At 36.4% G+C, this 27,334-nt stretch overlaps 1 protein-coding gene across 3 annotated transcripts; it reads right to left on the minus strand.

The window, feature by feature from the left end:
- Window positions 1–2,081: 2,081 nt before the first annotated feature.
- Window positions 2,082–26,802, minus strand: LOC113044415 (cytosolic purine 5'-nucleotidase-like). Of its 3 annotated transcripts, XM_026204395.1 has the most exons (19): window positions 26,610–26,802; window positions 24,604–24,727; window positions 22,412–22,485; window positions 15,345–15,462; window positions 15,120–15,215; window positions 14,921–15,012; window positions 13,195–13,252; window positions 12,649–12,699; window positions 12,461–12,554; window positions 12,211–12,264; window positions 12,025–12,108; window positions 10,004–10,045; window positions 9,805–9,912; window positions 8,935–9,001; window positions 8,620–8,790; window positions 8,086–8,137; window positions 6,906–6,966; window positions 6,309–6,485; window positions 2,082–2,458 (listed from the first exon to the last, which is right to left on the minus strand). In XM_026204395.1, the coding sequence occupies exons 2-19, from the start codon at window positions 24,705–24,707 to the stop codon at window positions 2,228–2,230; spliced, it is 1,734 nt and encodes a 577-aa protein (XP_026060180.1). In that variant the 5' UTR covers window positions 24,708–24,727; window positions 26,610–26,802; the 3' UTR covers window positions 2,082–2,227. The 3 variants fall into 3 exon arrangements, with proteins under 3 accessions (XP_026060180.1, XP_026060178.1, XP_026060179.1); XM_026204393.1 differs by lacking the exon at window positions 12,649–12,699 and having other exon boundaries at window positions 26,610–26,801; XM_026204394.1 differs by lacking the exons at window positions 14,921–15,012; window positions 15,120–15,215; window positions 15,345–15,462; ... (1 more) ...; window positions 24,604–24,727; window positions 26,610–26,802 and having other exon boundaries at window positions 12,657–12,699.
- Window positions 26,803–27,334: the final 532 nt, after the last annotated feature.

Raw genomic sequence — 27,334 nt, forward strand, 5'->3', positions numbered from 1 at the left:
ATTAGCCCAGGACTAGTTTTAATCCATGTCCAGGGAGCTGGCCTTATTATATATACATATATATATATATGTATATATACACACACACACACACACACACACCCACAACACTGAGTTTTTATATAAAAAGCTAATGAAAACAGAGGAAAGAGAGATACTGGATCTTTTTTTAGGACATAAAAAAACACTTTCTCTATACTGTGGACTCTAAAGAACCAAGAACAAGTATATTTTGAAAGAGCTGCCCCATTTTTGGATGTCCAGTTGTATAAAAAAAAAAAAAAAAAAGACAAATAAAATATGCATTGTATGTTTAAAAAAATGTCTCTTTAACTTATTCCTTTGAAAACCTAGAAACCATTTTTGGGCCTCACCAAAAACCTTTACACTGTAGACCTAATTGGTCTTCCCTTTTAAAAACTCACAGTCAGACCCATGAAAAAAAAAAAAAAAAACTAAACAAAACTACACTTTTATAAAAAAAAAAAAAAAAAAGTTATGATACGCATATGAGTAATACACATTGCACTATGGATTGGGTAGCTTCATTCAATCAGATCCTACATACTATTTTTGAGTAATGCATATAAAAGTCACACTAGTCATCCTAATCTACATGTTTCATGCACTTGAAACACTTCCCACGGCTAAAACCACTTCCTCTCTAAACCGTGAACCACCATTATACTCGATAATAACGTTTATTTCTTTACAAACTTCACATACTTGCTCTGGAGACACATAAAAGTCTCTAATGGGACCGTTGAAGCTAAATCGAACATAATTTCTCAACACCGTTTGGTCCACATGAGAGTAAACCATCATCAGAGTTCAAACGTTCTCCAGCACTGCTTTCATTTCTAAAAAAACATTTACCAATGCAACAGCACTTTCTTTCTCAACCTATCATCTTCACAATGTCCAGCTTCTACTGGTGTGTAATAAGCTGCTCAGGACATAAAACAGTTTTAGAAATAGTTTTTGCATATCAAGGTCACTTACTATATTAATGGCACGTAATGTTTGAGTGTTCTGTTTAGCTTATATAACAGTATAAAAATACAGTATGTCATTGTTCAGTGTGACATTGTTGCCAAAATTAGAGCAGGTACTGATATGATGTCTCTGTGTGTATTCGGACTCATTTACACGAGGAATTAGCGCTAACCAAAATGTCTGCCTTAAAAAAAGTTGAAAACCACGTGGTTAACAACAAACCTCTAAAAAAAAAACAAAAAAACAGCAGTTGCATGCTGTCGCCAAGTAACTGGATTCTTGTGTTGGCTACACTTCCATACGCACGTCACAATGAAACCGTGCTCCGGTTTTCTGTGCTTCATTCAGATTCCCCACACGCGCAGGACTTCAACACAAATACCTTGCCAACATACACAGCTTTAACACACAGAGTTTTTTGTAAAGGAACAGTCTTTGCAGGAGGTAGTAACCAAGCTAATCTGACTGAATGGACTGGCTACTTGAAAAGTAATGTCTAAACTGATTAAAAATAGAAAACAATAGAAAAACATGACATGTATCACTAAGGATCCAATAACCGACTTTAACACTTGTCCTAACAGGCTTGGATTTTGTGTAAACTTGCGAGTTTTACCATCAGTTCATAGTAAAGTATGTATCCCTTCCACTGTGTTTCCATTGGATGTTTATCACATGACATTATGTGCTTTTATAGGGATAAATAAATCCAGATCCTACGGAGCCCCGCACATGACATGCAAGAAAAAATAAATAAATTGTGCGCACAATTTACTAATTCGCTCCCTCAATTTACTAAAACGTGCACACGATTACTATTGCGTTCCCTCGATTTACTATTGCATTCCCTCTATGTGCGCACGATTTGGCAAATTGAGGGAATGAATTAGTAAATTGTGCGCAAAATGTACAAATCGAGTGAACGAAATAGTAAATCAAGGGAACGCAATAGTAATCGTGTGCACATTTTAGTACATTGAGGGAATGAATTAGTAAATCATGCACACAATTTAGCCTACAATTTTTTGCTGCATGTCATGTGCGGAGGTCCGTAAGATCCCAAGGTTTATTTTTTTATTTTTTGCTTTAGTTATCTTTATGTCAGTTTGGGTGAAGTCTGGTAAGGTTTTTGAGCTTGGTTTGACAATTATAGTCTACTCCTCACACGATATCCTCATCATTCTATCATCCTCACCCTACAGTTCATTTCCCTAGAATAGGTCAAAAACATCTACTCTTCCTCCTCCTCCTCTTCGTCGTCATCTTCGTCGTGGCAGTGGGTGATTTCCTGCGGCGGCTGAGCGAACAGGTGGGTTGGTTTGATTTCGCTGATGGAGCGTGTGAGGTGGTTTCTTTTACAGTCAATGTCCTTGCAGTCCACACAGTGGCGGTTGCGTGTGGCCAGAGGAGACTCAGTATCTGTGTCTACATGAGTGTGCTCCACTGTGGACTCATGGGGCATCTGGGACAGAGAGAAGAAGAGACAGAAACAAACATGTAAACAGGTATGTTAAATATAGTGCTTGGCACAAAAAGAAAACCAAGTAAACAGGACAAATGTGGGTGTGTATAGGTGTGTATCTTGTAGGCAGTATTTTGGTATTCATTTCATAAAATCTAACAACACTAGTCTTTTGTTAGTGCTGAGGACTCGATTCGGCACTTGCAATTATGTTTTTCAAAGAAGTCTCTTATGCTCACCAGGGCTGCATTTACAATATGTGATCAAAATACAGTAACATTTTTAATATTGTAGATTATTATAACAATTTAAAATAACCGTTTAATATGAATAAATATAATAATAATATATATGTAAAAGTCAGATTTTCAGCAGTCAGTCTTCAGTGTCAGATAATCCTTCATAAATTATTATAATATGCTGATTTCCTGCTCAAGAAACATTTCTTATTACTATCAATGTTGAAAGCAGTTGTCCTGCTTAATATTTTTGTGAAAAAGTTTTTTTTTTTTTTTTTTTTTTGTTATGTTCAAAAGAACAGAAAATTATTGTAATTATGTAAAAGTATTTGCTGTCACTGTTTGATGCATCCTTGCTGAATTAAGGAATTAATTTCTTACCAAACAAACAAATAAACTCAAATGCCCTATTTATGGTGTAAATGCCAAAATATATTAACATAAACACAGTTGCTCTGGTGAACGTAAACATGAATAAAAATTCTATAAAAATCACTACACTATCACTACAAAATAAAAATAAAAAAAATAAATAAAATATAATAATAAATAATATTTATATATATATATATATATATATATATATATATATATATATATATATATATATATATATATATATATATATATATATATATATATATATATATTAGGGGTGTAACGGTTCACAAAATTCACGGTTCGGTTCGATACGATACACTGATGTCACGGTTCGGTTCGGTTCGGTTCGATACGTTTTAGATACAGCAAAATGTAAAAACATCTCAACTTTTCAGAATGCCGCAAGCGCACCGCGGGTCATGTGACAAGAACCAACCAATCAGCTTCATCCTTTCCCGTAACAACGTTGAGAGCTCAGCCAAGATGAAGGAACAGCTGATCATAGTTGTATATGGATTGCAATTTTGAAATAAATTTAGTAGCAGAGCTACTGCAAGCGATTTTTAGAGATGCAAATCCATTTATCCTTCGCTGAAATTTCCGCGTCTCATGGAGAGAGCACGTCATTGTTGCTTAGCAAAGACAGACGCCTCATGAGCGCTTCTGCCCGAGCGCTTTGGAAAGGAGGAGAAAGACGCACTTAGCGTTTTCCATGCGTTTTTAGGCACGATATGTGAACGGCCCCTAAGGCGCTCGCTCACTCAGCACGCGCTGAAGGCTCGTTGCAAAATGTCGAATGCATTTAACAGACCAGAAATATAAGATCCTAAAATAACCAACAGATCTGGTGTTTGGGTTGGATTCCCTGTAAGCTATAGTGTCTAAATGCTGTAGGGATAGTTTGCTGCGTGCATGTTTCTCCTTTTTTTCGTCTTTTCCCAGATAGTACTGACGCATATATCCCAGATATTCCCGCTGGTGTTTTTTTCTTGCCATCACCATAATAGCTTAAAGGGAATCCAAAGTGCACCCAAACACCAGACCTGTTGGTTATTGGAGGATCTTCTCATTTCTAGTCTGTTAAACGCATTGGCTATTTTGCAACGAGCCTTCAGCGCGTACTGAGTGAGCGGGCGCCTGCTGAGTAGCCTAACATAAACATATAAGTTGGTGTTTTTTTCTTCTTCTGGAGTGTCAGGGGCGTTGCCTGTTACGTTGTTTGGGTTATTGGGCTACCTTGTTGAACGCATATCATTATATTTCTCTCTCTCTTTTTTTTTTTTTTCAAATATAATTAAATACTCCAACGAACCGTTCGGTATACATAATGCGTACCGAACCGAAAGCGTCGTACCGAACGGTTCAATACGAATACGCGTATCGTTACACCCCTAATATATATATATATATATATATATATATATATATATATATATATATATATATATATAGCCATGTTTTGTATTAAATACTTGTGTTAAAAATATCAACATATCTAGCCTTTATCTCATTATTTGAGAAATATAACATTTAGGGGTAACAGTTTATATTAAAATGTACTTGTTACACATTTCATGTACTTACTATTATAATAACAATACATTATGTGCAATTACTTGCAAGGGACCCTAGGCCAAACCCTAATCCTAACCCTAAACATACAGTAAATACTAGTGTTGCACGGTGCACCGATACTTCAAAAGTATCGCGATTCTCGGAAATTAAAAACGTCACGATACCTAAATTTATTAGTATCGATACTTCAAAGAATGAATGCGCTAAAGACTTGTAAAGACGTATTTCATGTTGGTGTGTGCAAGGCATGCTTCCATTGCCTCCTTATGGACGTCTGTGTTTTTTCTCCTTATACACGCAGCAAAAAAAAAACAAAAACACTACAGCGAGCGAGATGCCTGCATTAGTGGCTTTACTAAACTGATTTGGCATTACTAAAATGTGTGCATAATCGCATTAAATAGTTTAAATAAGTTGTTCAGATGAACAGAGCACAACGTTTTCTTGCGTAATTATCATTTTAATTGTTTGGTCAGACAGTTCATATATAATATTCACATTAATCGGGGATTAAACGTGGAGTTATGTTCTGTATGCTAAATATGAAAACGAGCGTATCTGCACAGCACCTATAACTGCGCTTTGTATCTGCTGATTGCTGATCAAGATTTACATGCTTGGCTTATTGACCCTGTATACTCATTCATTTCGTTCATAAACGAGATGTATCAGTTCAATTCATTCACAAATGAGAAGATCTCTCGATCTCGTTCAGTGAAGGGCGGATTCGTTCACTACATTCAACAAATCACATCCTCCGTCACATCTTGAGTAACTCTTTGACAGGATTAAAAAGTTCACAGAGCTGTTCACGAGCTGTGCATGTGCTGCTAATAGTACCGAGCTTGCGCTTCTCACGCTGCTGTGGAGGGAGGAGCTTCGGTGAACGAGAAATATGAGTCTAGTAGCAACGTATCTTCCGTGATGTCCCCGATGCGCGGGTCGGGGTGGGTAAAGAAATGTTACTTTATTTGCAGGCTGGGGCGGGCCAAATTATTTCATAATATAAATATGAAATAATTAAATAATAAATATCTTCAATTCAATAATAAATATCTTCATTTATTAGTGTGTTATATGATTAGAATGTTGTCCCGGTTTTAAAATAAAGCACATCAATGATATTTGAGAATGTATTTTCCCTTTACAGGAAAAGTATCGAAAAAGTATCGAAATCGCAATTCTTGACTAGGTATCGTATCGAAACAATAATTTTGGTATCGTGACAACACTAGTAAATACATGTAGTTCATTAATATTACTCAGTGCTTAAATGTATAATTACACTGTAAAAATTAAATTAAATTAAAAAATTACATTTATGCATTTAGCAGACACTTTTATCCAAAGCAACTTAAAGTGCATTCAGGCTATCAATTTATACATATCATGTGTTCCCGGGGAATCAAACCCCCAACCTTGCGCTTGCTAGCACAGTGCTCTACCAGTTGAGCTACAGGAACACTTATAAAAAAACCTTAAAACAAAATGTAACACATTTAAGCTACATACTAATTCTTCCCATTAAAATTTAACCTTTAAAATACATGAATTGTTTTTTATAGTATTAATGAAATTGGTATCTGCTTTTGTGAACTTCCACAGGTATTTGTATCAGTCCAGCCTTGTGTTAATGGGTGTGTGTGTGTCCTCACCAGCACGTGAGCGGCTCTGAACAGGTAGCTGAAGGGGTAGTAGAGCAGGTTGATGAATGAGGCAGCATACAGATCAGCGTAACGCATCACCTGAGACGCAAACAGAGTCTGCCGAGAGCCACTGCGGAACAGACTTCCCATCATCCCGTAGCACATGTCCATGTCATGAGTCACTTTCTGATGACAGAGAACATCACTAAATCAACATCTCAGTGTTACTTTTTTAAGGTGTTTGTTTTATTTTTATTGTTTTGTTGACAATAATAAGCCTGTACTATTTAATACAGGGTATAACATGTCTCTAGTAGCCTATTAATGTTATCTATGGACAATACAATGTGGCCTGCTGACTACCAAGGAATTCAATTTACAAGACTTGTAAGCTACCATTACAAGCTTATTTACAGGAAACACATTTCTTGAAGGCATGTAACATATGCTGTTCATAAAAACAAAAGAAGCCGGAATATTTCTAAAATGTAAAATTATTTCATGTTATTGACACTTGGTAAGTCCATACTGTAAACTAAGATCATCTAGTGAAATCCGATATAACTGAAATGTAAGAAATGCGAGTGTGTGATTTAGTGTATGTACCTTCATTCTTCTCTGGATGGCACTGATATCTGGCCTCTCATTGCTGCTGCTGTCCAAATGCCTACAGAAAGACAGAATGTGAGTGAGAGAAAAGCGCTTCGATGGGTTTAAAGAGAAAAAGAAGTGAAATGGGGAAGGGACAGACATCAGCTGGAATCAGAGATCGAGAGGTCACTGAGTTCAAATCTTTGCTTATCAACAGGTGAACTCTCTTGATCTGTGCCCTGTACAGCGAGCTTGTGAAAGCCTTCTATATTCCAATTTAATTCTTAAATTAGAATTGAATTTGAACTGAGGTAGAAAATGCACTGCAAAAATGTAATAAAGGGAGCATGAAAATGGAATGAAATGAATACAGCTGCTGTATTTCCCATATACATTATCACACACACAACATACAGATTATTTCTAGAAAGATGATTATATTAATAATCAGTATATAACACCTAGAAGCTTATAATATTTTTAAATTAAAAACTTTTGTTGTTCATTATGACATAGGACACTTAATTTCCCAGAATCCTTTAATATACTGAATACTATTATGGTGTGTTATGGTGTATAATTGCTGTAATTACTAGATGACTCAAAAGTTCTACTCGGAGCTGTTCATGTATGTTCAAATATGAATTTCTTTTTCAACACTTAACACCAATATTAATTGGTGTAATTTAAATAATCAACAAACAGAACCACAACACAACACGTAACAGTCGATATGCAAATGCCTTGTTTATATTTTTTCTTTAGTAGTTTATCATGCATTATGCATTGGTTATCCAGCTCTGTGCTAGCTATTTTAAAACTGCATCGTATGTGTTACATTTCAGATTAGTCCTGCATTATTAAAACATTAGAACTGATAATTATACAGTCAGACAAGCCAAGGAATCAATAAATTGAAATAGTATGAGATAACAACTCAGTCCCATTTTACTGCTGAACCTTTATTATAGTAATATAATACATTCAAACCGTGGAGTCCACATTTATTTTTTATAATGTCATCTAAAAACAACATGAGGACATTTTGGGAATGGTAAATATGTGTTGATGGCTGTGTGACTTTTTTAATAATTGGAATTCAGTCAAGTCCACTTCCTGTCAACAACTAGCAGGCCCCATTTCTAAATTCTGAATGTACACACACACACAGAGAGAGAGAGACAGCTTTACTCACTTGTATAGTTCTGCCAGGAAAATGTCCAAGCCCTGCAGTTCCTCGAACAGAGCTGTGAATGAGAGGCCAGAACCCTGTCATGATTGGGTTTCACATCTCTTTTTCTTAGCCTTTCAAGTGTGACATCTCATCTCACTCGTTCTCTTTCTCTTCCTCTGTGTGAGCATTCCTTTCTATACTGAGATTCTCACAAGAAGGCCTTTTTCACACTACACACATAAGCGTAATTGTGACAGCAGGCGCACATTGTGCTTTCACGGTGACAGAACTGCAGCTCTATCCAGAATATAAAGTAAGTTATAGGTTACAGTAATATTTCCTGTAGTAATGGCCGTACTTTGATTGCATTGATGAATAGATTTCCATAGAATATCCACCATATTTTCTGCAGAGTTCAGCACATACTGGCAGTTATGCATCAGCAGTGTGCTTACAGCAACCTGTTATTATGGGCACCCAAAATAAATATGTGCTGCTTACGTGCAGTGTGAAACAGGCCAATGGCTGGTTTTACTGATATATGGCAACACTTACAGCTTTTGTCTGTCCAAACATGCAGCTCCTGAGCCAATTCAGGAATCACCAGGAACGTCCGCCAACCCTGACGCTTCTTGGACTTAAGAATATCTCCAAAAATGTGATCGCCAATGTACAAAATATCCTTCCCTTTTGCTCCAAGCAGGTCACACACAATGTCAGAAGAACCTGGGCGGAGATGAGAATACGTTTGCCAGAAATGAGTAATTTTCACATATACTGTAAATAAGGCATACTCAGTACTAAAAAAAGCATGTTTGTTTGTTAATACAAGTGTGTCATTTTTCATATTTATCCAAGAATTCCCAGTACCTCCAGAGTAAACAATGCCATGTTGTAAAGGTCCAGTGTATGTTCCTATTTTCAGCCGGCCTGTAGTCTGTGACAGAGAACATATTGATTAATATTCAGACTGTCTGGATTTTCATTCCATGCACTTCAGGTGGTTCTCAACCAGGGGTCCAGGGCCCACTCAACACACTAGGAGCCCACAAGATGACTTCAAATAGGAAAAACAAGCTTTAAAATAAGTTAAAATACGAAAGGTTGTGCAATTGAAAATAATAACAATAAAAAGTCATGAAAATGTTTCTCTAGATATGCAAAGCTCTAAAATAATTTAAGGTGTACAAATATTAAAAGTATCTCTGGTGGCCTTTACACATTGTCTTAAAAGATGGGGGTCTTGGAGTCTAAAAGGTCGAAAAACATCAATATTGTTGCCTATTTTTGTCTGCATAAATAAATAACAACTCACGAAGAATAAATAGTGCCTGTCCGACTCACTAAATAAACCTTACAAATCAGGGAATGGTTCAAATACACCCACAAAACAAGAACGGCTGGTTTTGCATCTTGTTGGTTAGATGCTGGTTAAAGTGGATTGTGTGGATTACAGACAGGTTTTTGAACTAAAATATCTTTCTTAGAAGTGGCACAACTGTTCAGTGAACTGTTTAGCTGCATTATACTGCACACGGACAACAGGAAGGAGAATGTTTCTCTTTCACGTATTAGTTCTATCATTCTCAGCAGACTTCAGTATAATACTCAACGCTGACTGACCTTCTGTGTAATCGTGTTCAGGATAAAATGTTCCTGAATGTGCAATACTGCACCTGCTGACTTTGAGAGTCTGCTTCTGTTTTTGTAATAGTAGAGCTTTTCGTTTGATGTACTCACCGTATCCACCTGTCTTAGAACAGTTCCCTCTCCGAAAAATAAAGGCTTTCTAGCATCCACTAGGATGAGGTCGAAGTATGACTGCCATGGACGGTGTGGAGTGCCATGCTATGACATAAAACATTATTATGAGCAACAATATATGACAGGAAACTCTTTGGAAACGTTTAATGACAGACTGAAAAAACTATGTCAATACCTTTGGGCCATAGGGGAAGTCAAACAAGTATGTCATAATTTTCTGTGAAACAAATCAAAATAAAAAGTTTTTAACAAACAAGTAGCATGTGCAGTTGTCTATTGCTCTGATTTAAAACCTAGTGAGCTGCATACAAAGGTACAAAGCTGTTCGAAAATCATAGCTTAAATATGCTGCCTACTAAGATTAATATTTATATTTAGCAAATGTATTTAGATTTTAGAATTATTTAAGGTGTAAGCTTACACACACACACACACTGCTTTCCTTATTTTAATCTACATCCAAGAAATAACACATTTTTTAAATTTTTATTGTTGTTTTTTAGCTCTCAGGTCTTGGAATCTGGAAATATGAGGGAATTTTAAAAGTGTGTTGAGTAGATTCGGAAAAAAAAAATTTGACAGGTAAAATGAAAAATAATAAAACTGTTAAAAGTTCAAAATAGTAGCATATATTGCATTTCTTATTTTATTTTGTTGCCAAAAAACAACTGTCATATTTATTTCAGAAATATATATGGTAGTACATTATCTATTAAATTGCTATTTGTACGTAAAAAGCTAGAAATGTAAAAAAAAAAGGTAGTTGAGCATAGCACCATATTCAAAATTTGAATGAATGAAAACAAAGTACAATGACTGACTGATTATTCAGCTAATGAAATCTTTCCAAAAAAACTTCCAGTAGACCAAAAGAGTTTTGAAAGCTATGCTGTCTACCCTGACCAAGGTCTATTAAAATGGATTGTTTTAAAGGGGTCATATGACGTTGCTAAAAAGAACATTATTTTGTGTATTTGGTGTAATGCAATGTGTTTATGTGGTTTAAGGTCCAAAAAACGTTATTTCACATTTCTGAAACGTTTCATTTTTTACAAAGCTCATTGTTCTGAAAAGCGAGGTGTGTTCTGATTGGCCAGCTATCTAGTGCATTGTCATTGGCCGAATGCCTCAAGCATCTTTTACATGTACTTACAGACTGCGAGTCAAAAGTGCCAGACTGTCCTTGCAAATATGGAACTGCCCCACTTTATAGAAACAGACACCGGTTTCACGAGTTCGCCTTGCAGATAATAAAGCGAGAAGAATAATATCTGTATTTGGCGTGCTGCCCAGGGAGAGGTCTCTGAGCTCGGCATCGGTTTCGAACGCTGAGGGATCGCCCCACAGAATAGAGATGTAATTGGGCCATAAAAGTTAGGCCCGACAGGACCCGAGCCCGACAGGTTTCGACCCGAGCCTGACAAGTACATTTTGATTGACAGCTTTTTAAAAGCCCAAACCCATTTACAGCCCGACATTATTCAAATGTGCGCACACACAGCTCTTTTGCCTTTTGTTAACAATAAGTCATTTATACATGTTTTAACATAATATATTCATAACTAACGTAGACTGGACCACTTGGAAGTTGGAATAAAGAAATAAATTAAGTCCTCTGTGACATCTTAACATCCGCGTTGATCCGCATTGATTATCGGAGCGCGTTCCTCGCAAAATTTGTCAATAAAACATCACATTGTAGGCTACTCACACAGGAACTGTCCTCATCCTTCATAAAATACGTTGCACACATATTTAGGTTGAACTGTTCTAAAACACTGTTGTAAATACAACTTATGCACCGATTTCTAGTTGTGTCCTCTTTTGGAAGGCAAACAAAGTAGTTTTACTTTCACAACGAAACACAGCAACTCCACAACATGGCAGCAGTGACAACAGTGAGAATAACATAAAATAAAAATAACGCCTTCTTTCTGTGTGAACATTTGGGCGGCATTATGCAAATCTTCCCACATCGTGAAGTAGACATGTGATGGTGCTAGAACGAGCCGTTTAAGGAGGACTTTTGTCTTTTTTGTGTGTGGCATGTTATTAAAGTACTGAACTGTTCGTTTACACAAATCGGCCAGTGTAAAGCGATCCAAATCTCTCATTTGTGAGGTTACCATGTTAGCATGTTCTCAATTTGCAGCTAGTTCTGAAACAAATATTATGTATTTGCATCAGTAAACTTACGTCTGTGTATTTGAAGTCACTGTTGGTAGCTAAGAAAACTTTAGCGACTTCATTCATGCGGCTCAGCAGCAACGGCAACTTGGCCTAAATAACAAATAAAATAAAAAAAATTAGATTACATAAATACAACACACATCACCACAAAAAGGCAAGTCAGGAACATCAGAAAATAAAAGACAAACTTACATCTTTCACAACATACTTCTCCAGGTTTTCCACGGTTTTCTCTTTCAATGTTCCCTGAGAAAATAAATAAAACTTTTAAAAACAGAGCAAGTTTATGACAACGCATTTAAAAGAGTTGAATCAAGAATCTCATACCTACCTGTACCATTTACATCCATTTCACAGTAATCATAGCTGCCTGCTATTAATGTACACAGCAATGTTACTTTGGCAGGTTACTCTGACACAAAGAGAAACAGAATCTCTTTACCTTGAAATGTACCCAGTCTACAGCGTCTCGGACATCTTGGAACATGCTCTTGAAGGACATGAAGAGGTCTCCATCCTTAAAGCCCTTTTCACAGCTAAAGGTTTAAAAAGAAAAAGGGGCAGCAGAGTAAGAGGCTGAGCTCCCGCTCGGATACATTTTATCGACAGTCAGACATGTTTAAATGGGACAGTCTTCCCTTGTTTGAGGTTGTCCGAGCCAAACAGGAAAGCTCTCTCCCCCTAAAAGGACCAACAGGTGTTTCAGAGGACATGCATCCATACCAAAACACAAATCACAGACTTGTATTTAGACTAAATAGGTCTGGCTGTTTTTTTTTTTTTCTTTTTCTTTTTTAGAGCATGAGTAGAATTATTTCCATGCTATTTAAAAGTTACAAATGTAAACTTTTCTTATTATTTGACATGCACTACGATTAGTCATTAGCCAGTTACAGTAAATGGAGGATAAATTATGGCATGCACGAACATGAATTCAACCACAGACTACCATCTTCTTGTGTCATCCTGTTTTATAGCATAGTTGTAAATGCTTTATGCTGTATTAGGATTTTCTTATCAAGATATAACGTGTTTGCTGGTGAGCTGATATAGACAGCTTCAAATAGCCTCACCCACAGTAAATTATACTGATTTGCTGATACTGAATCAGTGGTATGGTTGTATGCAGTGTCCAAGGCAACAGAGTAATAGAATCATAGTCACTGGAACTCCTACCTTGAATATCGGTCACAGTTTGAGAAGAAGTCAACCAGGCAGGCTAAGAGGTATGTTTCTGTGCAGAGAGAGAGAAAAATATATATAGAAAGAAGGAGATTGTGAAAGTTGATCTCGGATCCTGTTTATTTTGTATATAATTTAAATTATATATAATACTACTGTTCAAATGTTTGAGGTCAGCAAGAATTATATAAATAATTATTTTATTTCTTAAAGACCAAAGACAGTAAAAACATTTCCATTTCAGATAAATGCTATTCTTTTGAACTTTCTATTCATCAAAGAATATTCTAAAAAGCAAAACAAAAAGGTTTCTACAAAATCATTAACCTGCTAAATCTAATTTCTACATAGATAAAAGTATGAAATGTTTCATGAGCAGCAAATCGACATAGTATAATGATAGGATCATGTGACACTGAAGACTGGAGTAATGGCTGCTAAAAGTTCCAATTTACATTGCAGGAATAAATTACTTTTTTAAATATATCCCAAAAGAGGACAGTTTGTTTAAATTGTCATAGTATTTTCACAATATTACTGTTTTTAATGTATTTTTGTTTAAATAAATGTAGCCTTGTTGAGCATTAACAACAGTAGTGTACATGTTTCTAACTGGCAGCAGAACATCTTTGATGAAAGTGCATTTGAAAATGAAAAAAAAACAAATTTTCTTCTTGAAAACAATAATCTCATTGCAGGTAAGAAGGTATTTGTCTAAAACTGTCATGTCATTTGATCAGTTAAAAGTGCTAATTAGCTTTCAATGAGAAGTTCTGGTAATATCTACTCACCTAATGCAATTCCAAACACATGGCCTTTTTTATTTTCAAACAAAATGGCAAAGCTGCCTTTTTTCCGTATGTTTTCATATAATGCGTAATGATTACAGATCAAGTTCAGTTGGATCTTAGCATAGTTTATTAAAAGCTATGTTTTAAAATATGAATGAAAAAATGTTGTTGGCTTTAAAAACAGTGTTCTGGCATGAAACTCTAGATGGCGAAGTCTGATAGGTCTAACTCAATCTGACCTAATGACATCATCACATGGCACAGCGGATTGGTTCTCTCCTGTATTGGTAGCTAGTGCTTGCCACAGCAGTTGCAGCTTGCTTCAGATACCCTCCACCTTCCCCAGCTCCTCCTGTATTGATCTGCTACGAGGTGATTCATGTACGCTATATGTTTTTTTTTTTTTCATGTATGTTATATTTGCAGCAGCAATATTCTTACATGCTCACAGCAGCATGTTGTGGATGTATTGGCAGTAGCAAGTCTCGGTACTTGCTCTGCCGCAGCAGCAGCAGCAGCATAGCAGATGTATTCTGCCAAGACCAAATACATTAACATTGTCATGTACATTACCATGCCAATCCCTCCGAGAGTTGTCATGACAGAAATGTAATTAATGTGTTACAGTTACGACCTTAAATTTCAAATCAAAATGAATCTCTGAATAACCATGAATGAATCATGTAATTACTAACTCTGTTCTAGAATATACAAAAACACACAAATAAAATTGGAACCTGTTTCTGATGAATATATACATTAATGTCACTTAGTCAGTTAAAACAAAGACTCTCAGGAAGTGACTCAGTCATTTCAAATAAATACGCACTGCTCGTACACACATACTATAAGTTAAAAAAGCCACTGTTAATGTGTCTCTGGACGGCAACCAGTGACAGGGCTGTGTAGGACAGTGATTAAGTGCCTACCTGGAAGGTTAAAGAGTGTGTTGAGGATGTAGAAGCGTTCTGTGTCATCACGCTGGATAAACTTGTTGGGATAGAGCTCTCGGGTGTCAGGGCTGGCAGGGAATACAGGAACATTATGAGCACATACTGCATAGGTTTCATCAGAGATCAGTGACCAAGACCTTAAAGGCAGGGCTTGACGGGGGCCGGGATTACTCACCCTCGCAGGAAGTTAAAGCCATGGACACAAACCAGGATGTTTCCATAAGCATCTACCTTCAGGAGGTTGCCATACATGGTGTCAAACACCAGACCTCTGTATAAAAAAAAATAATAATAATTATATACGGTTAAATGTATTTTTCAGCCTATAAACATAATATAAAATGATAGTCTTGGTTCTGAAAACGGTCTCAAATATGGTCTGCCAATAAGAATTCATTACCTTGTAGGGAAAGTGGGGTCATAAACAAATCCGAGTAGTTCCTGTGGGTAGCCAATGGAGACCAGCCGCTCCACAGTCAGATCAAAGCCCAACGATTCGTATTCGGGAGACTTGTATACTATTGATAAAGAGACATTCAGTAAGATATATTGAATAGAATGAAAGTGGTCGACTGATATTGGTTTTTTGACAGCTGATGCCAATACCTTGGAAAGCAGGGGAGCCGATTGCCGATTTAAAGCCAATATAATTATATATATATTTTTATATTTAAGAAATCTGAAATCATTTGACAATGGATTAAAAAATAAATGTGTAAAATAAACATACTTATACTTTAGATGACAATGAATTTTTCACAATAAATAAAATAAAAAATATATATTATTAAAAAGGAAGAAAACATTGTAACCAACAGGACACTTTGCGAATGTTTGGGAAGTTTGTGTGCACTGGGAATCATATTTTTCAAATAAAGCCAGGTTAACACTCATTTTACATACAGCACACAGTGAAAATGACATGAATATGACAGGGGGCAAATGCATACTGTAGCATAATCACGAGTTCAAAGTTTAAAGAATTCAATTCACACGGACTGACCATCACACAGCCGTTTCCTGCATTTAATTCATGAACAGAGTTTTCCCACATTTCGCAGAAGTGAAAAAAAAAGTTTTTATAATGTTTGAAATATGGATATTTCTCTTACAAAAACACATGGATTCGCTTTATTCACTCCCCAGTGCCGTGTGAGGGACGTTTTATTACAGATGCGGGAATTTTATTACATGTCTTCTGAACTGTAACCACCTGCTTACCCCGATTGAAAGGCACGGAAGAGCGAGAACAACATTTAACTGAACTCTCCGATTGGTTTATTCTGAAAGAAGAACGTCACATACACCTAGGATGCTGAGGGGTGAGTAGAAAGAGAAGACGAATTTTCATTCTTGGGTGCACTAACCCTTTAACAATGACAGTGAACAAGAGGGAGAATGTGATCTGTATGTGCTCAGGCACTGCCTTTGTCAGCGCCATCAAAATAAAAGTCCCACCTCAAACACACTGGCCAAGCTGAAAAACATATCGGCTGATGCAGGCCTTGGCGATATATTGGCCAACCACTAAAACAGAACAATAAAAATAAAGACTACTATAAAATTCCATCTGTTAGATCATGTAGAGTCTTGTAAAATTAAGATTTCCCCATTTTAGTTCAGTTGTTACATTGTTCTAATTTGTTCCCTCGTTTAAGTTTCATTGTGGCCCCTTTTTACCAATTAGTTCCTTAGGTTTAATTAACTTCAAATGTGGCACTTGTATTAGAATAAAAGGGAATACATTACTACAACATGGCGAATGTTTAACTTAAACAAGAATCCCTTTTGTGATCCCCCATGTTTCCCTGCATGCCTTGTACACTCCTAAAGCACAAAACCTAAAAGGTAAATTTTAGTTTACCATTAAATAGTACATATTAGTACTTTAAAGGTGCATATTAGTAACTTTTGAAAAGGTACCCTCCCAGAGACAGTTTAGTATCTTATTTTCCTCCAAGTGTGTGTAGTTTTGTTACATGCTAAACTATTAGTTGCCCAAAGAGTTCTCCCATTTACAAACTGTAGACACAAGGCTAAATATTTTTGGCTGAAATTACTGTCAGTTTAAGCTAAGTTTATTCCAAGCTTAGTTTATTTTGGAAGGGATCACAACTGATCCAAAATAAAATATAAAGATGCATACATGGCAGCGTAAGAGCTGTATTTAAAGACACTATCTGGGAGCGCTCTGTAGAACAGCACCTGTGATACGTGTCGACCCCAACCTTGTCCTTTCACAGAGCAAGCAAAGGGTACCAGAATATTCACATTACAAAGGCTTAGCAGGGCCATGTATGCCCTGTGATCTAATCCAATATGAAACCGGACCCACTTGCCCTAAAAGATTTAAACCCAATTAGATCCCAAGCCTCTGCAGAGGGATTTGGGTGGTATTTCAGCAACAAAAGGCATTTCGCAAGACCCTAACCACAAAATCTGTTGTTCCATCCTGACACCCAACTGAAGAAGAAATTAAAATAAGACATACATGTATAGAACAACGGCTTCACCAAAGAGGAGGGTCACTTAACCGTTTACAGACACTCTTAAGCTCATGTTGTTGTGGAAGAGCTGGAAATGTGTTATGCTTGTTGTTGATGAGGTGGCAGGTCAAAAGGCAGAAGTCCAGAAGCATCTCTTGAGAGTATGGAATGAAAAGAATAGGAGTGCCTCAGGGTGAACTCCTAGGTCCACTGCTAATAAGGCAGATACATGTTTGACCATGAAAACCTGCTTGTATTTTTATTTTTATTTTTGCCGGAATGTTTTTCTGTAATAGGTTTGTGTTTGTGCAAGTCTGAACATTGTTTTTCAAGATAAGTCCACTAAAATGACTAGCTTTATTCTGTTATGGTGCTTGAGAATACTTCTGTATCTGCAATTATTTTGTGAGGTTTCTCTATTTCAAAGCCATTATTTTCCATAAACAAATAATTAAATTCCTTGATGGTCACGGACAGGTGTGGCACAATTGATATAACAGAAATCAGCAATGGTTCCACATTGTCGAAGACAATGGTATTTTGGTATTTTACTAATCCATATAAAAAAGCCTATCAAAGCCTAGTTTTTCCAGTTCCATCTCAATAACTTCACAATTTACCAATCTTTAAGTTATATGAGACTTATTAGTATGATTGCCTCCAGTGAGTTGCACGGTCTGTTCTAGGCTTGTATCTCTACAGATGTATAACAGACAAGCTGTTGGGGGTGGGGGGATAGAAATTAATTCCCCACAGAGCCATGGCTAGAAGTACAGGCACATACAGGCAAGCAAACCCCAACAGAGTCACTAACTCAGGCCAGATTCTTCCACCCAGATAGCAGCTGTACACAAACTCAACAGACTCTCTCTCTCTCTCTCTCTCTCTCTCTCTCCCCTCTCCACGATGTTCCACGAAGATACAGCGAAACCTATTTTAAACCTCTTTTTCCCTCTCAGTCACTGTTCCCATCATCACTCTTTGCTTAACTGCATACAGCAGTGTTGACCTTGGACAATGTTTGCCTTGAGCTGCATACTCCTGCTAGGGTGAAAATAAAGTATTTTTGGCAGTATTACTGAGGCCTGCAGACAGAAAATCTATACCTCATTATATGTGTCCTACATTAAGAATAGGTAAAAGGTTTGAGGGATGAAATTAGTTTACGAATATAATGAAAAAATGCACAGGTATGCATTGCTGTGAAATACAGGTCAAACTTCAGTTTACATGACCATTAATGTATTTACAGTTCAAGTAACATAAAGGAGCCTCAGATAGATTTGATAAACTATTAGCCAACAAACATTCAACATTATCAAATCCACATCTCCTTATACATAAAAATATGCTTAAATAAGCTGGGAAAATACTCCTTACACATAAAATATCTAAAATATCTATCTAGCTATTGAAGTAGCCCCTGAGATTTCAATAATTTAACAACATGGTTAATGCTAATGTAAACAGTTACATTTAAGGGTGTTCACATTTGGGTTCAAATATTTATGTCTTAGACTTATGACTTCAAAGTTCAAATCCTCAAGCGTTTATTTTGGTAGAAAACTGGTTAAATGCTGCAAACATATTTGCACAAACAAGTAAAAAATTACGTAAATGTGAATGTTAATTAAGTAACATAAGTAAAATTAAGTAACATTACACTCCCAAATGCACATTAAACTAACAGTTCATGAAGTTTGTGAGAAACAGGATTTATCAAGCAAAAACATGGCAAACTACAAAAGTGTAAATGAACACAGTGCCGTTTTTCACTTGAAACATGCGGTGCAACTATTTAGTTCTTTAATTACATTATATATTTTTATTAAAACAAATCACAGTTATTCCTTAGTGGTTTTCAAACCCTGGGAAGTTAAGTAATAGGGATTTAAAATTAATTCCTGAATGAATGTTTTTAATCAGCCATTTTGAACAAATCGTTTGAATGAATGATTCAATGAATGATTCATTAATACACAGACTTGCTCCCACCTACTGCCAATGTACAAGCACAAAAACACACTCAGAAAAATATTTCTTAATTACCATGATCAAAAAAATAAATCCCAATAAATATCAAGATATCATTTTTTTTTGTCAGTATCGCACACACACCAACAGGGAACCATGCCCTAAACCAAAAATGGTTAACCAACCTGACAAAACTTTTGTTAAAAAGCTGGTTTATCTAGTCTGTGGCAAAAACACTGCCTGGTGATCAGCTAAGACCAGTAAACTCCCTTTTCAACAGGGATATGAGTGTTCATGGGCAAGACAGAATCTTCATCATGACCAATTTAAAGGTCACGTTTTTCGTGTATTTTTGAAGCTTTGATTGTGTTTACAGTGAGCAATATAACATGTGTTCATGTTTCGTAGGTAAAAAAAAAAAACACAGCATTAAACTAGTTGAGATTGAGGAAGCTCGATGTCCTCAGCAAAATGTGCTTTACATAGTTTTACCTGTGGATTATAATTTTCGGGAACCGAGTTAAACATAAATTGTAAACATTGATCTCTAAGTACAGCGTCCCTGGGAAGCCCAAACAAAGTTGATTGGACTCCGAGATGAAAATACAGCGTTTCGACAACATGGCGACAAACACACTCTACAAACACAACTTTTCCTTCTTCTCTGTGGTAGCGCAACAAGACCACACCCCCTTTTTTGTGTATTAATGTGGGAGGAGATGTAGTCCACACGGTTCTAGTGACGTCATTAATGAAGGAACTAAAGGGATGTAGTCCAAACTGGTCGTTCAATGTAGGCGAATTCTGTTAAATAAAATATCTCGCTTGGCATTGAACTTTGAGCTTTAGAATTTTACAGATATTATTTATACTCTAACAACAACATTACACACTAACTAAAGTTTGAAACATAGGATCACGAAGGAAGGACTTTAAGGTGACGCCAGAGAGTTTTCATCTCCAGTATTACTGAAGGCGGTAAGATGACACCAGCTAAATTATGCCTTAGACTTCTGTATACATGACACAAACAAGAGTCCTACCTGTCCACTCTATAACATTGAGGCAAATTGATTATTAGTCAATAGTTTAGAAAAAACATTTCACCACTATATGAAACTTTTCCTGCAGCTCCAAACTAGTTTGCATTGACCTGCGTGTAAGCATAGAGCCACTAAGGCCATGAAGATTCATGCTTCTTCTCCACACACTCCTAAACAGATTATTACATATGCATACATGTATTCAGAATGAGGGTATGATGTCAGGCTGGAGTTCATAGATCAGGTTACCTTTAGCATGAAAATAAAATGTGTATTATCTTACAAGCTACAGTAAACAAACTCCCCCAACCCCTCAGTCTGTTCATCAAGCTCTTCCTAACTAACCTGCTTTAGCTGCATTAAGCCTCTGGTTGACTTTGGATTATGCTCTCAGGTTTTTATACAACAGAACACACCCTTAAAGACTGTGTCTTAAATTTACTAAATTGATTAAAAATCTGAAGCATTCTGAAATTGCTCTGCCATTTAAACCTTTTTAATTTTTCTGTCCTGTGAAAAACCATCTGGTCTATACAAAGAATGCAGTGGTGGCGGGTTTCATCTGTGATTTAATGGACTTTTAGGTTGAAGAGCTGTCAACACCAAGCTTTGATGGAGAGTCTGTGCCACAGCTCTGTCCACGTGCAGGGTATTATCTTGCACGCTGGTCCCAAACACAGGGGATTTGGTTATGGAATGGACTCAATTAGTAATAGGAAATATTAAGCAGGGTTTGGAAAGTGGTCTTAAAACCCTGTTTGGTTTGGTTTATCGCTTCTTGATCTCAAAGCCTGGATTTAAGATCAACAATAAATGCTAACATCTCTTAATATTCTATCATAGAGCCACAGAAAAAGAAAGATTGAAGACTGAAATTTTTCTAGAGAGGCTAATTAGTATAACATAATTATGGAATAAATTAGTGCTAACATTAGCCTGATAGCACTGAAAGCAAACATCCCAGTACTGTGGACAACAGTACTATGATAGGCTACAATATCAGCGGTTCCCAGTTCCAGCCCATGTTCCAAAGTGAAGTAAACCCCTGCTCAGGGAGTGGTGAGCAATGTACACGGTGTAGGGATCATTATCAATCGGAACACAGTTCATTCACATAGCTCAATTCTAACAAATTGGTAATCTGAATCAAGTGTGTTAACTAAGGAGACATGCAAAATATTTGTGCGAGGAATAGAATTGGGAACCGCTGGGCTACATCATGTGTCATTTACCAGCGAGAACATTTTTAAAAGTACTACATTACAGAGAAGGAAGCCCGGGTTGTTGATGTTTGTCTGCGATTTAAAAATGCTCGTACAAAGCATTTTGATTGGACTAACATTTCTTGGTCTTAGGCCTTCCACAGAATATATGAATACATCTAAACCATTTAACTTAATGATGTGAAGAGACTTTCAACCAGCATAACAAAAAAAAACTTCTGAAGACAATCACCTATCGCACCTTTAATATATCTGTGTGTTCTATGTATATTTATTATGTCTGTATAAATACACACATACGGTATATATTTTGAAAATATTTACATGTCTATATTTATATTCATATAATTTATACAATAAATAAATATATTTTTCATATTTTTCAACATTGTTAAAAATTAAAGAATTTTGTGTCATTCATTATACCTTTTTAATTATATCTTTTTTTTATTATTTATTTTTTATAAAATCATGAGGGGGGAGTAAATGATAACAAAATCATACTTTTTTGCTGTTAATCAAGAATGATATATTGTAAGATTGTAAGCATTTGTGTCTGTTTCCTCTTGTTGACTGTTATGATTTTTTGAGGACCTCTAAGCTGTGGTTGCAACTTGATCAGAGGATAAGAAACGATATAGCTTCGTACTTGTAAACATTTGCACGTGGTTACAGCCAGCTGTAATGTGGAGGATGTCAACAGCTGAGCATAATCCTCAGAGGAAGTAGGAAACATCTTACCTGCTAAAGTGTAATCCATGTCAAAGCCGAAGAATTTAATCTTTTCCATGGCCAGACTTCTGTTCACAAACACTCTGGGGAAGAAGGTGAAACAGTCAGAGGTGTGTTTGGTGCCAATAGTCTGCGATTTGTAATTTTGAGAAATAAAATAAAATATAATGGCTCGCTTTCAAAAAAAAAAAAAAAAACTACTACATTACCAGCATTAAATACCTGGGCCAACATGCTAAGAGTGATCTGATTTTATTTTGAACACTGACAGCTCTATGCTTTATTCCACAAGCCATGATATTTAATGCCAGGATATGAACACAAAGGAAATTCTGAATCACTCTCTGTGGATCCTGACACAGAAAAAGCTCAAACAATATCTGACAGATTTTTACACTACTTTTTAGATTCAAAGTTTACATTGCAGCCATAAACAATTTCAACAAAATATAAATAGCATTTTTAAACTTTCAAACAGCAGCTGAATGTATGTAAAGTAGTATATTTTTATCACATAAACAAAGAGAAAAGGTGGAATTGATCATTAGAGACGTCATACCAGTATTAAACGCTTTTGTATCCCAATAAAAATGTACAAAACTCTAAAAAGAAAATCACTGCTACCAAAACAGAGTTACGTCAACCCTACCTTGTGGTGGCATAACACTGGACCACATCCCATGATTCACTTTTCCAGGTAGGACCTTCGCACTGCATTCTGAGTAGATGTCACTGCTCTAGCTGTTCTGTCAAGCCCATTTCTCTGTTCACCCTGTTACCCCCACAGCAAACAATAGCCCACTCTCTCTGCTTTCTTGTCATTGAGTTTCTGACTTGTTGCAAAAATGATCGTGCCAGTTCTATAGCATTCTCTGCTGTTTTGCCAGTTGTTGAGTTAGGAGTTGTTTGCTTCCCTTCAAAGACATCTAGAACAATCAACAACAGCAGGAAGAACCAGACGGCTGCAGCGGCTCAGACAACAGAGTGTGCATCACTAGTTAGAGACAGCTGGTAAACAGATTACTCTTGTATATCCAGTGGATCCTCATTGTTGCCCTATTCTGTAATGGGCTACTTATACTGTACCAGAGACACTACAAGGGGAGGAGAAAAACCTCTCATATAAAAATGAATGGAAGAAATATGTTGACTGTAGAAATGGGAAGTCCTGCCTTTTGGCTAAAAGAGCCAATTAGAAATACGCATGAGTTTGAGTTTGTTTACTTCGAAAAATGCATGTAAATCTGATCAAGTAGTATTTGTTTAGTAATGTTTTGATGAAAATAAGGACTTACTTAAAAGATACTTTTCTTCTACACAGCAATAAGGGTCACAGATTTTGTGTCATCAGGACCTCATTCTTTTTTCCACTGTTTTATAGCTTCATCACTATGTTCCACAGAGTTTAGCAGATTTTTCACTGTGCATCTCACACACCAGATAACACCACTGCCTTTGGACCTCAGATAGACTGTACAGAGTGTGGAATCCCTGCCATGACGGCGCTCACATTTACTTTTCCTTATCTGAACCCACTTATCTGGGTAATGGAAGAAGGCAGAGAACTTTTGGCTTCGGCACGGATTAATGTAAAGTCGAAGTTCATGTATAGTAGGAAGAGTAAACTACGCTCTATTTCAGACGTGACCTTTGGCTGGATTAATGCCACAAGCGACGGTGTGTGCTTAAAGGGGTAGAATTTTGAGAAGAACCGAAATGAACCCCTCTTATCTACTGAAGATTGCATAATGCCACTGCATGGCAAATTCCATGGTTGCACAAGCTCCTCTGTATTCCCTAATCACGTGTTCCATGTGCCCGTTTTCTCTATGTAGTTTGAAACATCGCTGCAGGGGGTTGCCTATAATTAGGTAACTCCATTCTTTATTTTAATTTAAGATCCCAATTTACCAGATGAGCTGCTGTCTAAATAATAGGATCTTTTCTTGACAGAGTTGCTTACATTCTTAAAGTGACTCGTAAAATGTAAAATAACGGAGTATGGGATGCTCAGTGAAAAACGATTATCTTCTAAAATGAGTGGATTGCAAACAAATGGCACTTTATCGAAATAGAAAGAATTAAAGATGACACAAAACGCAGTTTCCTTTTGAGGAGATGATGTCTCTGAATTCTAACTGACAAATCGATCTTTCCAAGCCACCAGAACACAGCCGTTATACAGTCAGTTTGTTCTGTACCTATGATAGGCCTCTCTCCTGTATTTCTTCATCGCCAGGCCATCCATGTTCGCTGGGAGATCTGCATAGTCCTGAAGTCGATCGCTCCATGATGTCGTCATCATTAAATCTCTCAGCTGTGAATCTGTAAAAAGTTATTAAATACTTTGAGAAAAGAAACCTTGATTAATGTTTTTTTTTTTTTTTTTTTTTTAAGTGGCACCATTAAAGTATGAATGGACTCAGATTTCCTAGATTGGATTAGTAGTTTTCTGCAGATTTGATCACCTACTAAACAAGCCAATACACAACCGCTGCCTGTTTACGTGCTAACTTCTAATCTAATTGCATCAGAATCGAGAAAGACAAACACAATGACTTGATTTGATTATCTCTAGTTTAAACAGATAGTCTTTAAACACTTTGATTGTTTCACATACAAGAAAAGCCTCCTCAGTCATTGTGAAACCCATTTTGTACTGTTGACTGAAGTGTTTTACAAACATTAAGTCCTCTATTACATTTTCACAACTCCTGGTAAAGATACTACGTGTTCCAAATGAGCTTGCCAACACAAACAACCTCTGTGTTTGAAATGCTTGGTTTTTGGTATGGAAATGGTTCAAGTATGTGAACAAAATGAAGGCAAGCAACCAGAAAACAGACAACCTTTCTTTCTCTTGAAAGAAGTTCAATTACACCTTACAAAAAAAAAAAAAAAAAAAAAAACTGAAGCACCATCCAAATGATTGAAGCAAGATGAATGAGACGCAGCAGAGAAGCTCGAGTCAGCATACTGGGGCCAGTGGCCTTCACAAAGGCTGACTTGCACAAACAAGCTGGAGACCTTAAGGGCAATGGAAGGAGATTTTCCCACCAGCCGTCTATTTTATGATCGTACGATAAGAGAAACAGGGATGTGGGTTTGAAAAGAACCTCAGGCGGTGCTGACACAATTCTCTTCTGTAATATAGAAATATTAAAAATATAAAACACTCTTACTCTTTTTAAAATATTCAGACATGCCCCCTAGAAGAAACAACAGAAAAACAGGCATCTTTCCATCAAAAAAAAAACCCACAAAACAAACAAAAACAAACAAACAAACAAAAAAAAAAACTCTTTCATCTAATACACAAAAAAATACCCCAAGGAGGCAGGTTTAATTGCTTGGTGTCCCTGTCAGGCTGATTTGCATCTAATTTTTGGGGGAAAACCAGACAGAGAAAGAAGGGTTTGAACACCAGATGGACACACACACACAAAAAAAGAAGAAAAAAAAATGTTGTTTGTATATTGGCAGGATGTTCAACTGTCATGAGAGATGAGTTTTGGTAACCTTTCAGCATGTATCTCTATATTTAACAATATATTCTTAACAAATAGTGTAACGTAAATTAGATATCAGCAAATATTCAACCACATTTACACTGTAGCTTAAAAATTTTACAAGCCATGGCCTCCTTGCAATAATTTAAGACAGCGGCAGGAGAGACTAAACACTGGAGACTAAAACATACTCCTATAAACTGAACTAATTTGTTGACTTGCACTATTTAAATGTGTTTTTCCAGGTCATAACCACAAAGTTACACTCAGCTGCTGAAAAACAAGGACAAAGCCCCCGAAGACGGTTGAGGAGCTGGCTGGTAAGCAGCTAACGTTACAGAATTTCAGACGAAAATGGCTGAAACAGAGCTTGACAAAATCCAGCATATTTATACAGTTTTTATATTTAAAGGATGTATTAACATTAAGCATCCACGGTGTTCATTATAGCGCCTGGTATCCTATTTATTTACGCTAGTGAAAAATATGTTTTCACGGGAGTTCGTCAGAACCTGTCTAACGTTACGCACACAGCGCATTAATAAACATCATTGTGAGCTTCGCACAAAACATCAAATATTTCAGATCTAACCAATCTGAGCACAGGCAAAGAGAAGAGTAAACAGACAAACAAACCACTGACACTACAACAACAACAACAACAACAACTGTAAGTTCAACCGTATTCGCTCACTTACCTTCCTTCCGTCAGTATGCTACAACAAAAGCTCAAATGCACAAGTCAACACTGTAAACACTTCGGGAAATATCTATAAGACAGAATGCACTGCAGTACTCAAGTGAAGCTGCAAGTCTAATGTGAATCAAAAGCTCGTCTTTTTCATAACCGTTCTGTAAGCTGTTGTTGAGGGGCAGGACGAGGCGGTGCTTGCGGTGTGGCTACATCCAGAGGAGGTGGAGCAAAATCTGTCATCACATCAGGGACGGAGAAATGTGAAGGCGGGACCTGCAGTCTATGGGCGGGACCGCCTCAGCCTCTTGAAGATGATTGGTCTACTGACGGTTCATTGTTTACAGGATTTTTTTTTTTTTTGCCAGATTGTTAACCATAACTGTACTTTGACATCACAGTATTTGTTAACATTAGTTTATGCAACAGCTAAAATGAACAAACAAAAATGTTCCAGCATTTTGATCGGTGTAGCCTATTTAACATATAAGGAAAAGTTTAGAGAAAAAACGTGTAAAAAAGAAAGAAAATAAAAATCTAAGTATAACAATAATATTACATTTGAAAATAAATACAAATATTATTGAAATAAATTAACAAAATTGTTTAATTAAATAATACATCTAACAGCACAACTCTATAATATTTAGAAATAAACATAATAAACATGATAGAATCTAAATATTTTCATTATAGAAACAATATGTAGTTTTTAATATTTATTAAATAAAT

This window comes from Carassius auratus, chromosome 26 (assembly GCF_003368295.1).
Source record: "Carassius auratus strain Wakin chromosome 26, ASM336829v1, whole genome shotgun sequence".
In the NCBI taxonomy this organism is placed as follows: domain Eukaryota; kingdom Metazoa; phylum Chordata; class Actinopteri; order Cypriniformes; family Cyprinidae; genus Carassius; species Carassius auratus.